Source organism: Esox lucius, chromosome 19, assembly GCF_011004845.1.
Source record: "Esox lucius isolate fEsoLuc1 chromosome 19, fEsoLuc1.pri, whole genome shotgun sequence".
Lineage (NCBI taxonomy): Eukaryota > Metazoa > Chordata > Actinopteri > Esociformes > Esocidae > Esox > Esox lucius.
Genome location: NC_047587.1, coordinates 33,977,595 through 33,992,956, shown reverse-complemented (window position 1 = coordinate 33,992,956; position 15,362 = coordinate 33,977,595). Strand labels below are relative to the sequence as shown.

The following is a 15,362-nucleotide window of genomic DNA, read 5'->3' as shown; positions in this document are numbered from 1 at the left end:
TGGGATGGGGCTATGATGACCAGCTAACATTATTCCCAAACAAGTGTATGAGCACATTTGTTAATCTATGAAAACTATAGTTTTCCTTCTAAACATTGATGAAAAATAGTTTGCACAAAAACTTCCCAGAAGAGAGACCTCACACAGTCATTTATATACAAAGTTTATTTGAAAATGTAGTATGAAAAATAATCTCCCCAGCATGATTTCACAAATTGAACTCCCATTTGTCTCATTGGGGCTCCAATCCAAACTGTTTGAGTCTGAAAGTTTAAATGTTCTATTTCTTTAAGTTAAGAACTTAGCATTTCCCACTGTAATAAACATGTGGGATTTTTATATAACATCGGTTCTTAAACCATAAGTGTGTACTTATTTTCAAAAACAATCATTTGATCATTCTGATTTTAAGAGAAATTACAGGAATGCAAAAAGGCCATGTATAATTTTAATTTTGGGTTTTCCTTGAATTGATATAAAATAAATAAATAAATAGCCACTGAGTGTGGAATGCTTAGAACAAATAAATAATTTACATGGGAGAATGTACATAAATATACAAATAATTGTCAAAAATTAGTAAAAAAAAAAAAAAAAAAAAAGGAAAGAAAGAAAGTGTCCATGAATATTGCATTGATTGTGCATTTCAAACACAGTTCTTAGCTTAGCCAAGATCGGGGCTGTGTAGTCAGCTGAGATGGAATACAGAAACACAAGGAGGGCTCAGTGTATGGAACCCTATGAAGCCTTTGAGAGGTTTTGATGCTTTCACTACACATTCAGAGAAACAGATGAACAAATGTCTGCACAGCTGTGAGGCATTTATAGTGAAAGAGCAGCAGAGAGTTGTAGTGTGGATAAGTGTACGTTTCAAGTATCCCACCATGTCGGTGGGCGGGATCCTGTGTATTACATGAGCCTGGCGCTGACGCTTTGCGAGATGGCGTTACTCAGGTCATCGTATTTCTTGAGCAACAGAAAAAACCAACGACAGGTTCATATGACTAGGGCCACACCAAAGCAGCTTTAAAACAAGGCACTCTAAATCAATAAAAAAATACCAAAACAATATTCCAGCTCTATAAGAGCTGCCAGGATATCTGGATATAATGGGGGCTACAGAGAACATAAACCAGCAAAACATTGTTGTTTTTCTTTAAATAAAATAATACTGGTCAATCCACCCAAGTAACAAGTTCCTGTGTGAAGAAACATTCCTCTAAATAACTTTGACTGAGTTAGAGGAAAACCATGAATTACAGTTGCTAACAAAACGCACAAGTCCTGTTAACTCGGTTCTAGTGAGACAGGGGAACCAGAAATCCGCAGGTCTGCAAATATCCCCTTGTAAAACATGGTTTTCTGATCAGAGGCTCTCTTTGCTTGAATTTGTGCTTGATGAGGAGTCAGGGCTAATTTTGTGCAGCGTAATGTCACACCCCTCTGTTTTTGAGTCATTAGTTGTGGCACGCATCCATGGGTGATCAAAGATCTGCTCCAATGTGGGTCTGTCAGAGGGCCTGAGGCAGAGGCACAACTTGATCAGCTGCTGACACTCTGTAAAGAGAGAACAAGAGTGGATTAACATCAGAAGCCCACTGGAGAGGTCCAGCACAGGCAGGCAGACCGGGTAAAGGATTGATGACCGAGTCAGACGCATACCAGTGGATATTTTCCTCCTGAAGAACAGGCGTCCCCGGAGAATCTCCTCATCTTGTTCGAAAGGGATGTCACCACACACCATGTCGTACAGTAGCACACCAAGCGACCACACTGTTGCTGAGCGCCCATGGTACCTATGGAACCGGATCCACTCTGGAGGACTGTACACCCTTGTCCCTGAAAGTGTAAAGAGAGAACATTTTAAAATGGCAGAACCTGATATTAATAGTTCAATCTTAAGAAGAAAAATGTAGGCCTGCATCTCACTTGTGTGTAGCAAAAATATTCTTGGATGTGAACCAGACTGCGACACTAAAAGGAGCCTCAGTCAGCTGACAGCCACAGAAAAAAAAAACTGCCAGACAGACAGTATCCTGTCCCTCCCCCACCTCTGCGGTGTGGCAGTGTGTGTGAACCTGACTGAAGGAATAATAGTCTGCAATAAAAACTATAGGGGGAAGACCACGTAATCTGCTATGACAACTGCTAATTTCAGGCCACAACAATGGGTTTTCTTGAATTAACCCCAACTCTTCCTCCTCATAATAAAGCACATTTTCCCCTACTATAAGAGGGTGACCTCCCCTCCCCTTTCCCTCCCCAAGGGCATGAGTAACTTGGATACCAAACAAAACAGGAATGTGATGTGGACCATCAAGTGCATCCAAGACTCAGGTTTCACAACAAACTGACATTACGTGGCAGCTGACCATTTTGAAAGAAGCCAATTGTGTTCAACAATGTCTATTTTCATTCTATGAATCATCAAGCAGTAATTTTACAATAAAACACTTAGCATTTTGTGTAACAGTGTAACATTGAATTAACTAGTTTTCACAACTATGGACAGCCCCCTCTTTTTATTTACAAGCCAGCTAGATGAAAATCTGTAATCTCAACAGACAAATAAAGCAAAAGATTCAAGCAAGATGTAAAGAAAAGCTGTGTCACAATCCAAGTTGTTTTGAATATGAGTAAAGGCAATTGTCTACATTCCTCGACTGATTACTGTATATGAAACTGCAACAAGTTAAAAAATAAAAGCCTAAAGCTTACCGTCAAAGTCTGTGTAAACCGTGTCCTTGAGAATCGCCCCCGAACCAAAGTCAATCAGTTTGACGTCTCCGCTTTGTAGATCAACGAGGAGGTTCTCATCTTTGATGTCCCTATGGACCACTCCACAACTGTAACAATGTCGTACTGCTTCCAAGACTTGACGAAAAAATCCACGCGCCGTGTCTTCGTCCAAGGCCCCCTTCTCAGTTATATAGTCAAACAAATCCTTGACTATCTCCGGTCGTTCCATGATTATCAACCAGCCATCGGGTCGCTCATACCAATCGATCAGCTTTATGACACCTTGGAAAGTAGTGCCTACTTTTTTCAAGAGAACAATTTCCAGGGGCACTAGGGAACCGTTCTGTAAATGAAACAATAGCAGAGGGTTGGTCTACAATGTAATTACACACAATGTGAGAATTAACTAAAATTAAATACACATGAGTTTAGTCCATAATATCCTACTTACAAAGGTTCCCCATTCCGTAACTCTCTCTTTGGCTACATGTTTTACAGCAACCTGAAATTAAATAAAGGTAGAAATCAGGAACAGAAGCGCGCCAGCGTGGATGCCGGCCATGTGGTATTACGCTTAAAAAAAAAAACAAAGCAGCCTCGTGTTCCACTTACCGGCAAACCGTCTGAAATCCGACTACCGGCGTAGACGGTACCGAATCCCCCACTTCCGAGTACGGACCCCACTTGATATAATTTATCGAATGACTCTTTCTCCAATTTCACTGTGGATAAAAACAAATGTATAGTTGTAAATCCAAAACGCAACCGTCAAGCACAAAATGCGTTCCCACACGAGGGTTTTCAAAATGGCTCCAGAATCTTTTAAGGTCAGATTTTTGCCGGTCCTAATGCTGGTAAATAATAGATTGATGAAACGATATTGAAGAAATGTATGTATGCCTATATAGTATGCAGTCAAGCATAATAACTTACATTAATACCGGACCGACAGACAGTTTAACTGTAATATGGATCCAACTGAGTTGTTGAAGGGAGTTACCTTATGTCACAATTAAATAAGAAAATCCCATACCTTGCTGTATTTTCACCGTTAAATCCATGTTGGATGTGCTGCAAATATGGGAAAATGAACCGAATTTGGAGAGCAACATTATTGCTCGTTTGTAAAAAAAATAATGCGTCCAAATGCGTAAAAGGAAAGCTTGAAATACCAAGGATAAAAGGCAGATCCGTCGATTATCTCAAAGCGAGGATAACGTTGAGAAATGACTGTCCACAAATGATAATGCGGACAAAAACGTTTGTTCACTTTAGATCAAAATCCCGAAAGATAGTCCTCTAACGCACATGTGTTATGTTAGCGTTTAAAGCACGAGTCGGACACAGATATGCGCGATAGGTTCCTCCTCACGCACTGTATAATCTATGCCTGTAAAGAGGTCTAGGCTACACTTTAAAGCCAATGTTATGACTCAAAATGGGTGTAGATACCTCCGCCGTGTTCCCCGCCAAATTAAACTGTTAATTTCCCTCATTTAAAAAAAAAGCTCTTAACATTTCCTCAAGGAACAAAATGTAAACATTGATAAATTCAAAGGTATAGACACAAACTGTGCTTTACAATTTGCAAGAAATACACGCACTATTTGCTTGTAGTAAACGCGCAAGGATCTGAAGACCGAGTAGTGAATGGTTTTATTATAGCAATAGGCTACAAATTGCATCCATTCCAATACAGCCAATTATTTTGTATGCAAATTACATTACTTTGGTCTCCAAGAAGATAATAAAATGAATATTTAGATAAGTGTACATGGCGGTCTCTATTTCTAACATTGGAACTACATTCAAACTCATTAAAATAATCTATTCCTGAAGTTAATTATATGTTTATTTCCATTATAAATAATCATGACTTGCATCCTTACAGTAAATGGTCCTCAATTGTTTATACAGTAAGAAATACCATAAGTCCTTTACATGGCTGTATTGGTTTTGTCAGTGCATATCACTGTCTATAGAGGGAGCTAAAAATTGCCCTACAGCAGAAGTGTACTAATATTCAGCCATTTACAGATAATTCTAAAAGCATGTTAATGTTTATTTAAATTATTATATACTGCATATTAGGGCGGTTTTCAGATCCTTTTTCTAAATGAAACTTGACCATCTACGCCAGGTCATTGTTTTTCTTATGTCTGTGTGAGCTGAAAAGTGGATAATAAACTGTATTATTATTTCTGTCTAGGAAGCACAGTGAATTTCACTATTTCGATTCCTGTGATAGGAAGAAAGCAAGAGGATCTGCCAACCTTGTTTCATGATGCACCGTGTAGTACTTTCCTGTGATCCCCTTCCCCATATTATTTCCGCCAGGAGGCTCCACAGTTTGTTCCAGGGGAGTCAAAGATAAAGCAAGGTCTATGAAAGTTCAGACCACTCAGATCTTTCCACGTTTTGTTATAAACTGTATTTATATATAATTGCATGTATTTTGCCATTAATCTACACAAAATAGTCAATAATTACAAATCAAAAACATGTTTAAAGAAATTTGTGACAATTTATTCAAAATATAAACGTAATATTTAATGTATATACGTATTCAAACCCTAATTTGTAGAATTGTCTTTGGCAGCGATCACAACTTTGTTGTGGCAGTTTCTCCCATTCTTCCTTGCAGATCCTCTAAAGCTCTGCCAGATTGAATGTGGAGTGTCAGTCAGCTGTGAATTTCAGGACTTACCACAGATGTTGAATTGGGTTCAAGTTCAGGCTTTAGCAGGGCCACTCAAGGACATTCCCAGACTTGTCCTGAAGCCACTCCGGCATTGTCTTGGCTGTGTGTTTCGGGCCATTAACATGGTGAAAGATGATGCTTCACCCCAGTCTGAGGTCTTGTGCACAGTGGATCAGATTTTCTTCAAGGACCTCTCTGTATATTGCTCCATTTGTCCTTATAAGCCCTCATAGCATGATGATCCCACCAACATGCTTCACCGTAGGGAGTGTATTAGCCAGGTGATAAGTAGTACCTTGCTTCTTCTACGTTCATAGCGCTTGGCATTAGGGCCTTATAGTTTACTTTGATTTCATCAGACCAGAGAAGTTTTCCTCATGCTCGCCGAGTCCATTATGGGTTTTACTCATTAGTGACTTCAGTCTAGCCAATATACCATGAATGCCTGATTGATGTACGGCTGTAGAGATGGTTGTCCTTCTGCAGGTTCTGACATCCCAGCAGAGAAACTCTGAAGCTCTGTTAGAGTGGCCAACTCCCTGGTGACCAAAAAGACCAAAGCCCTTCTTGCACAGTTAATGAGTTTGACCAGAATGTCAGCTCTAGGCTCTTCATTGATTAACAAGGCCCACTGTAACTCTCAATGCTTAAGCAATTTTTTTTAATAACCTTTCCCAGATCTATGCCATTACACAGTTCATTCTCAGAGTTCCTTAGATTTCATGGCCTGGTTTTGTAGGGGAAAAGTATATTTTGCTTGGTATTTGCAGATTTCTTGTGTGTAGATTGATGCCAAAAATAAAATAAATTATGTCCATAACACAACAAAACGTTGAGAAATTAAAAGGGTCTGAATAATTTGTAAAGGCGCTGAATAGCTTTACATCTGAACTGAACATTTATTCTATGCTTAAAAGAGATGAGATTTTTTCTCTTTATCTCTTATTAATCATACCACAAAAACTTATCCTATTATGATTTTTGATGAATCTATTTACTTTATCTAGAAAATATGTTCTACTTTACATTTTACCTCAAATTTTTTAAGAAACACTGACTAACAGGTTTCAATGAAATTCAGTGGTGAATATAGTATAGTTCATAAAATAACTAATATTTTTTTATTGAGAAGTCAATATTTGCCATCCTGGATGGACGTAAAGGGGCCTTTCTCCCTGGGGGCCCCTTAGGTTGTTTGGGTCATGTCGGATAGATATGTCTATTACATTTTTATTTAGAATGATTTATGATGCTTTGTGTACTGTCTTTACTGCATTTGAATGGCTTTGGCCAGGTCATCCTCAAAAATGAGAATTGCTTCTTTAAGTGATTTATGTAGCTCAATAAGTTAAATGAATGACATAAGTATATTCTAATCAGTATTTCTTGTTTTCACCGATCACCAAGGTTAGGTAGATGGTATCTACGTTTGCTATAAATGCTGAAACTTTGGGTATTTTAAGAACAGACAAATACAAAGGAAGTTGATATTTTCGGGATTATACCTCAACAAGGCGCTTATTCTATACTGAATTGAGGTGTTGTTTTTTTATGACAGCTCTCTCACTCAGGGAATGCAGGGTCAAGCTAGCGTGATGCAGCATCAGAAGGTAACAATGCTCTCCTCTGATAAAAGTGATTTGATTGAACTTAGTAAAATACCCATATGTGACAAACAAGTCATAGCTAAATCACAAAATTGGGGAACCTTAATCAATTGTGGTAGATGCTGTATACATTTAATATGATGAATGTCAGTTGCAGGTTTTAAAGTTGACCTTTTCTAACATCTCCAAAGACGGCTCGTTGGCTTGTGCAGTAAGGCCAGAAGACCTCTATAACTTCAATCAATTCATGAACTTAGACACTTCTTACATATTCGTCCCTATTCCCCTTCAACATCTTGCAATTATATAAACTTTAGACATGGTTGCTGTAAACAGATTAAGACCTGAAGTTGTTCCTTATATGGTCTTAGAAAGCATTGATATGTTGTTTAACCTTGTATAATCCTGTTATCGATTCACATTTTTCAATGAAATCTGCTTCAGTGATCAGTTGTGGAACTTTGGAATGTTTTTGTGCCAGTGCATCTCATGTAAAACATTTATGGTATTTCCCAAGTCATGTAACTTATTGTGCATGCTCAATTCAATTCTACCTGTTATTGTCCTATATGGTAAATATGATTGTCTCCTATGCTATCAAAATCTGATATTAGTACTACAGTATACACTGTCTTCACTTTCAGCTTTCAAAAGTGTGAGAGTACAGGGAATGCCAGGTCACTGTGTAAACATTGCTATGGTGGATTCAGTTGAAATTCATCTGAATTTACATTTCGATGGGAGCTTAATTTGGACTAAACTGTATTATGGCCCAGCGGCTATATCCTCAATTAACCTACAGGTTAAGGTGGTGTTCATGGCTTGTTGACTACAACTGATGTAAGCAAGCAAGCAAGCAAGCAAATTTATTTTTATAGCACAATTCATACATCGAAGCAATTCAATGTGCTTTACAACGAAAAATATATTAAAACAGGATCTCTATGATTTGTTGTCAAGTGATAATGGTGCTTGGTCATTCAGAATTTCATGTTGCTTTATCAAGATCTCCTCAGCGTTTACTTAACAGTGTGACACACTAACTATTACCAGCCATTGTGAACATTTAAGCTGGATTGTCATGAGTTTATCACTAAATAGATATTAATCTCCAAAATGAACATGCTTGAGCCCAAAATGTTGGTTAAATGTTATTCAGAAAGGTTGCTTTGGTATTCAATAAGAGTTATACAACATGTGGTTAATTATATCAGTATGATCAGCAGTGTGTTTAATTATGATCATGAGGCTGTAATCTATCTTAAGTCTATATTTACACATTTTGTGAATCCACACACACCGACTCTAGCCTTTTGGGGGCCCTAAGCAAAATTTTATTCGAGGCCCCCTAACGGTCATGGTCTCCCAAGCAGTAGGGCCCCTCTAGCTTTTGGTGCCCTAACCGCATATTTTGCTTATGCTTAGAACCGGCCCTGCGCACACAAACAAGAACACATACACACTAACAAACTACATAGATTGTCAATGGGGTGGTGGGAAGATTTTCATGCTACATAAAACCGAACACTGTTATAGCCTTGCAGAACAGTTTATTATTATTAATCCTGGAAAATTCTGTAAATTCAATCTGGATCTTTTGAAGGAAGGATGGTTGACATATTCCTAAATTAAAAGCATACAGTTGTGCTAAAAAGTTTGTATACCCTTGGAGAATTTGGTAATATATGTACCATCTGTAAAGAAAACATTAATGAGTAGGCAAAACCTCACTCATAATGCAAACTCTAAAGATATATCTCTAATTCGCTCCCACCATGTGGAAGTTAGCTGAATTACAGCAACACCAGTTCACATTTAAACCAACTTTCCAACTTGCCTTGATCTCCACTAGGCAAGGTGCAAAGAGCATCTACATGGCATATACTATTAATAACAATACAATCTCTTTACACTCCCTTGGAATATAATATTCAGGTTGAATAAAACAATTTGAAAAGTTAAATAAACTTAATGAGTTATCAGCATTTATGTTAATTCTGTAACATGCACATTCTGTTGTGTTAATTTTGACATGCAAGGACTCAAATGGGGTATGAGGACACTAAGCTGATATAACAACATTACTTAGCTTATGCTTGGGACAACAAGGCTAGTAGGCCAGCTGGTTTAGTTTGTTATCTATTTATGTTTTTTTTTCTTGCTCAACTGTTTTAATAGAATAATTGAATATAGCCAGATGAACCAAAATCATTGCTAAGAAATTTGAAAATGACTGCAACTGCTGGTTATTATTTTCAGGGTGGTTCTTTTATCAGGGACATATTTCACATATTAAATGGTGTTATTTAATATCTGAAATAGTGGTATTAACACATCAAATAGTATTATTTAACACGTTCATTTTGAAATGCACAGACCCAGTGTTCCGTAGCTAGTAGTATAGCACTGCACCTAGCTATTGCACAGCACCTAGCTAGCTAGCTAGCCATTGCTTTTCCTGACTAAATGTAAGTCAGCTTAAAAAAGAAGAAAGGCCTTGTCTATGTCCTGATCACTTGTGGGAGATTCTGTAGGGCAAGGTAAATTTGTGTCCTTGAGACACTTTTGGCTCTATAACAAAATAGGTGTTCAACTTGGTATAAGAGCTAGGGCACCATGATGATGACAAAAACTAAATAAAACTGAAATGCAATCGGTTGCGTCAAAAAGTGTAGCCAGGCAAGCAAAGATGCCAGGTTTGTAGAGTTGTGAAATTCTTCATTTGTTATAGCTGGCTCACAATGCTGGCAACAGCAGCTCGTTTGTCATGTAACTCTTGCTAGCCACGTTGTATAGGCTAATAACCTGCTAGGTGTGGTAGAGAGCTAGAGAAAGTATGAGTAATCAACACATTTAAAGTGCATAAGATAAATAAAAAATGTTCACTTTTAGAAGACGACTGTAGGAAGAAATGGAGAAACATCAGGGACAGATACATAAAAGAGAAAAGAGCAGAGAAGGAGAAAAAGAGGAGTGGGGCTGCAGCCAGCAGCCACCCTCCTTGGAGTTTCTTGCCAATTTTGTCATTCCTCGACCCTTTCATTAAGTCATGGCCCACAAGTGGAAACATGACTGCCAGGGACAGCCAGGTGGATAGGAGAGGGGTGGAGAAAGGAGGACAAGAAAGAGAAAGGGAGAAGAGGGGGGGACAAGGGAGAGGAGGGGAGGAGAGAGGAGGGCGAGAAAGAGGAGAGGAGAGCAGAAGAGCGGAAGATGAGAGTAGAGAAGAGAACATCGAGCAGGAAAATTTTACTGTCCATGAGGAGCCCATGTCTGATGAAGACTCATCTTCAGCCACAAGCTCTTCACAAGCTACCAGACCCCATACACGGAGGCATCGGACAGGACAAGCCACCCCCACATGACGCCATTTCAGCAGCGCCTCCTGACTGCCATTGAGGTAGAAGCTACCATTCCACCAAGACCCAATGATGAGGGTGAGCTTTTTGCTAAAACCATTGTGCCCTCACTAAAAAGACTACCAACATAGAAGAAGGCTTATGCAAATTCTCCAGCTGCCTAAAACCCCACTGTCTTGCCCATCTTTCTACCCCATCTACCGCTTCCTGAATCTTCCTGACAACATACGTCATATTTCTACCCCTCTTCCACAATGCCCCATCATCAGCATACAGCGACCTAGCTAAACCCTGCAGAACCCGACAGTACACATCATTAATCATTATCGAAAACAGCACCAGACTGATCACGCTCCCCTGCGGGGTTCCATTCTCCACAGCAAATCTCCTGGACAACGCCGTCCCCACCCTCACCTGAATTGATCAACCAAACAGGAAGTCTTTAATCCAATTGTAAGTCCTGCCTCCAACCCCCTTGATTTCGAGCTTAATCAGCAACCCCTCCTTCCACAACATGTCATACGCTTTCTCCACATCAAAAAAGACAGCCATCACCATGCCCCCCCCCCACCTTCCCACCAACTCATTCTGTTTAACTTCCCCCTGCTCCCTCAGACTCTCATCAGTCCTAAACTCCAAGGGGCTCTCAACCCTCCTCCCCTAAACCCACCTCATAGCCTCCACATAGGACACTCTACACTCTTCCCTCACTGGTTGTACCTCCACAGCCTGTTTCATTACCACACATCCATCATACGCTACACTATGAGTACCCCCACAGCTACAGCAGGTTGGCATGACACCATCCCCACACTTCCCATAATCATGCTCTCCCCCACACCTGACACACCCCTGTACCGCTATGCTCCAACGCAGCTCCACTCTCCCCTTCACTATCGCCCATCACTGACCCAGTCACAACACAGCCTTGCCGAACCGCCGTCACCCTTTTGGATGCTTCTTGCACTCTCTCTTGAAAAGTCCCTCGCAGTCTTTCTCTCCAACATTCAAAAGTGTCTATTGGTTCTCTAATGGTGTACCGTCTATCCCACTCTGGCTTACATTCAGGGTGGAATGTAAATGTAGAATGTTCTTTGTCTAAAGTAATTTGACTCACACAACCTCAGTCACTTACTCACCTCGTCCACTGTGTGTGTGCCTCTCTGTGACATAAGCTAAACATCTAGCTGGCTAGCTCATCATGTCTCAGTCTAAACTGTACACTCAAAAATACAGAAAAACACATAACTCAAAAACATACTCAAAAGACAAAGCCTTATACACTTCCACCCAAAATAAGCTGCCATTTATGGTTAAAAACAATATCTGCAAAAAAGGCTGAGGCCACCATGGCATTAGCTATTGCTGAACACTGTTCCATCCTGGCACATTGGAGAAGCATGTAGAGCTGCTTTCTCTCCCATGACATTATTCCTCTCTCCTACAGCGTCCATCACAATTACATGAACATGGCCAATTATGCAAATTAGGTGATGTCATTTAGCGACTTTTAGGACAGCCAATAGCTACTTTCCTTACAGAGGAGTTGGCAACACTGGTAAATAGACATTTACCTGCCGTGTGGCTAGTCTCACCCGGGTGCAAATAGACACAGTCTGGATATGGCAATAAATGCATCAAGGTTTTGAACCAAACTTCTCTAATTCAAACTAGGGGATTTGAAGAATTTGCTTCTGGCAGTGATACTTGTTCATTTAATGATGCTAATGTCAAATTTATGTTAATAAATAGGACTGTAAAATACTAGACTTGTTTCATGGGAATATTTCTTGGGAATGTTGATAGAACATTTTCGTCCAGTTTTCTTAACATTAGGGGAATATTCCATCAATGTCCCAAACAACATATACAGAAAATGTATGCCCTGGTCTACTTTACTTTTGCAGATTATATAGACATTTGCACAAAAAGCCAATATTATTTCAAAATAATGTTGTAAACAATTCAAATTGTGAAACAACTGAATATATTACCTTAGTACAGAAATAATGTTTATAGACTTCTATACTTGTCCTTTGTGCACATTCTCAAACTTTGGAAAATTGCTCATTGATGTACAAAACACATTAGTTTCATGCAAAGTGCTGCAACTAAAACCTCCTAATAAAATTATTATTTACTGAGGCATTTCTTAGCTTAGCTTTATTAGCTTTTATTTTTTCGTTTTACACAATGAAAGCTGGTGCTAAAACCTGTCCCTGGGTGATTTAAAAGCAAGCTAGTACCAGATATTTTTGGGTAGCAGACAAGTATGCTTTTGGCCTACATTAACCAAACTGAACCACACCCAAGTGTTATAGAAAACAACAAGCACACCTGTATTAGGTTGTGTACAGTACAGTTTAGTATAAAGGTGGAAAAATTCTATAAGTATGCAGATCTTGTGTATGGCCGACTTTTCAGAAAACATGATAGAGGCTACTTTAAGATTGGGTCATGCCATCATTTCATATCTCCTGAACCTCTCCCTTTGCAGTTTTGCTTACGCATAAAGTTTTTACTCGTAACAGACTGTACAGAACAGTGTGTGTTTCACATAAACACCAAAAGGGACATCATAGCCCGGAGGGCTGAAGGAGAGAACATTATTAAATAAATCTTGTTTGATCATGCTGCTGAGAACGAGATTTATAGCAATACACTTTGTGCCCAACACAAATTGTGTGGTGCACATTCCTATGTGTGTTGTGAGGTGGCATGCTTCCCACCTGAAAATGGCCCAGTAAACTATTGTAATGTGAAAGGAACACAAAACAATGTGTGAGAAAACAAACTACTACTATAATTTCAGTAAAATTGTAAAAAATAATCATTACAAAGCTACAGGGTTTGAGGGATTAGCCTCTGGCAGTGACTTTTTTCAAATAACACTGTGAATGTCAAATTCTGGTTGTTTTCATGTGCATGTATCATAAGAATGTTGCTAGAACATTTGTGTCCCCTGTCCATTTTTCTTAAGGTTAGGAGAATATTCATCACCGTCCCACTAAACGTTAACAGAACATGGTTGCCACTCGTCAATATGTAATATATTAATGTCTAGAAACATTCTAGGGAATGTTGGAGAAACATTAATTTCTATAATTTGTCAGGATATTGTCAAATGTTAATGTTTTCTCCGTGTTGCACATGATTTAGATTTGAAAGTAGGCATGTCTTGTTGATTTTCCACTGAAGGAGTTCAATTACTGATAAAAACATAGAAATAGAAACATGGTGAAATATGGGTCTAGAAGTAATTATTTTTAATAATGAGGAAATAACTTTCATTACCTTCATCAGTGTTAACTTTTAACCAGACCATTTTCATATTATCTACTTTTGTCAAATGTAGTGATCCATTTGAACCTGTAATCCTGAATGACTATGTTCAATAACATAGGTGTACTACATTTCTAAAGTTGTTTCAGATTTACAGAAATGTCTAGGAGGAGTTATCTTCTGGATAGTGCCTAACTATGCTTGATATCCCTTGTTGTGATAGTGGTTAGGGTGTAGTTCATTGGTGCTCGTGGCCTAGTTTGAAGACCTGCCGGATGAGTCTCTCTACTCTCACATTCCTAACATAGAATGTTGCAGTGTTGGGCAAGCTACTATAGAACAGTTTACCAAGCTACCAATTATGTAGTTTTAAACTAAACTAACTCATGAAAACATATCATAACGTATCATACCATACATTTAAAATTTGATGAGAAATTGGATGGACATGTTAACAGAATGTATGATTTAACCTATTGGGCATTCATGAATATCTGATTCAAGTAAGATTTAGGCAGCCATTGTTCGTATTCTTCTTTTTTCCCCACAATTTTGTTATTCAACAAATAAAATTGAAAACTTATTTGACATTTTGAATAGCGTTAGTGAACAAAGATCCAAATGAAATGGCGTTCAATAGACCCTCAACATTCACCGATCGTGGCCATTCAAATTAGCCACAAAATGACCTTGTTAAATCTTGTTCTTCCTCTTAAATTAAATGCCATTACTGTTTAATTGTTAGCTGGGAATGATGATGGAAGTATTAAATACAACATATTTTGGTGATATCTTTATCAACCTACTGTATAGACAGGTAGAATAGTAAGCACTTTTGCTAGCATACGATGGTTGAAGTAACTTTATAGTGTTATAAAAGTAACTTTTTAGTGTAACTTTTTAGTGATATAAACTGGTGACGTTGACAGGAATATCTATAATTTTATTATCTGAATATTAAAAAAAGTTTAAATAAGTATATCGATATTGCTTGCAGTCAGGCTTAGCTGCATTGTTTTTAGTAGGAAAGTAAAGAATTACTTCTGTACCCCAGTTTTTCCCGCGCCCATGATAACTTTACTATGCCATGATGATCTATAGCAACAGTTTTTCATGGACAATGTTGGCCTGCATTTCTTATGTTTGACAATTATGGAAAATTGCATGATACAATGTAGCTGAGCCAGCCAGCCAAATTAAAACCTTATTTGATATGTAAAATACTGTAATTGAATGTGCTAATTTTGACATGCAGAGACCCATCTGCATCCAAAGCTATGTGTTTTTGTCAACCAAAAATGACCTACAGGTTTATTTGCAGTCATGAAAAGGCAACATGCCAGCTAACAATGTAGATGAGCCAGCGAGTCGAACCTCCTATTACACAAAATGAAATACAGTGTAGCCCTAACAGAAGTTCCATCAAAAGCTATTCAACAGCTGCTGCATTAACCATTCCGTGTTATTAGGCCTTATTTCTACACTCCCAGTTTAGCCAGCTGGCGCAGCTTTGGCTGTTTCTTTACAGCATTCACTAAATAACAACATGAAGTGTCCTTTGACCTTCTGCGTCACCCCTCAGTGAGTGGGAAAAGCAAACAACTCATCCCCTACAACATTGTGATCTGTATTGTCAGTTTCTTACGGTTTGTACTGGTCATGTTTAGCCTTGCA

General features: G+C 38.6%; 1 protein-coding gene across 1 annotated transcript; it reads right to left on the bottom strand.

The window, feature by feature from the left end:
• Nucleotides 1–434: 434 nt before the first annotated feature.
• LOC105030728 (serine/threonine-protein kinase pim-3) lies at nt 435–4,119 on the bottom strand. Its single transcript, XM_010904777.4, has 6 exons — nt 3,773–4,119; nt 3,352–3,461; nt 3,191–3,241; nt 2,719–3,082; nt 1,663–1,839; nt 435–1,557 (listed from the first exon to the last, which is right to left on the bottom strand). The coding sequence occupies exons 1-6, from the start codon at nt 3,849–3,851 to the stop codon at nt 1,367–1,369; spliced, it is 972 nt and encodes a 323-aa protein (XP_010903079.1). The 5' UTR covers nt 3,852–4,119; the 3' UTR covers nt 435–1,366.
• Between the last annotated feature and the right edge of the window lie 11,243 nt (nt 4,120–15,362).

Bases quoted from the DNA above. Each gene is read 5' to 3' on its own strand.
- LOC105030728 (XM_010904777.4), bottom strand. From the start codon at position 3,851: ATGTTGCTCTCCAAATTCGGTTCATTTTCCCATATTTGCAGCACATCC. The intron at 3,083-3,190 runs GTAAGTAGGATA...TTTCATTTACAG, and splicing joins TTACGGAATGGGGAACCTTT to AACGGTTCCCTAGTGCCCCT. The intron at 1,840-2,718 runs GTAAGCTTTAGG...TTACACTTTCAG, and splicing joins GGTTTACACAGACTTTGACG to GGACAAGGGTGTACAGTCCT.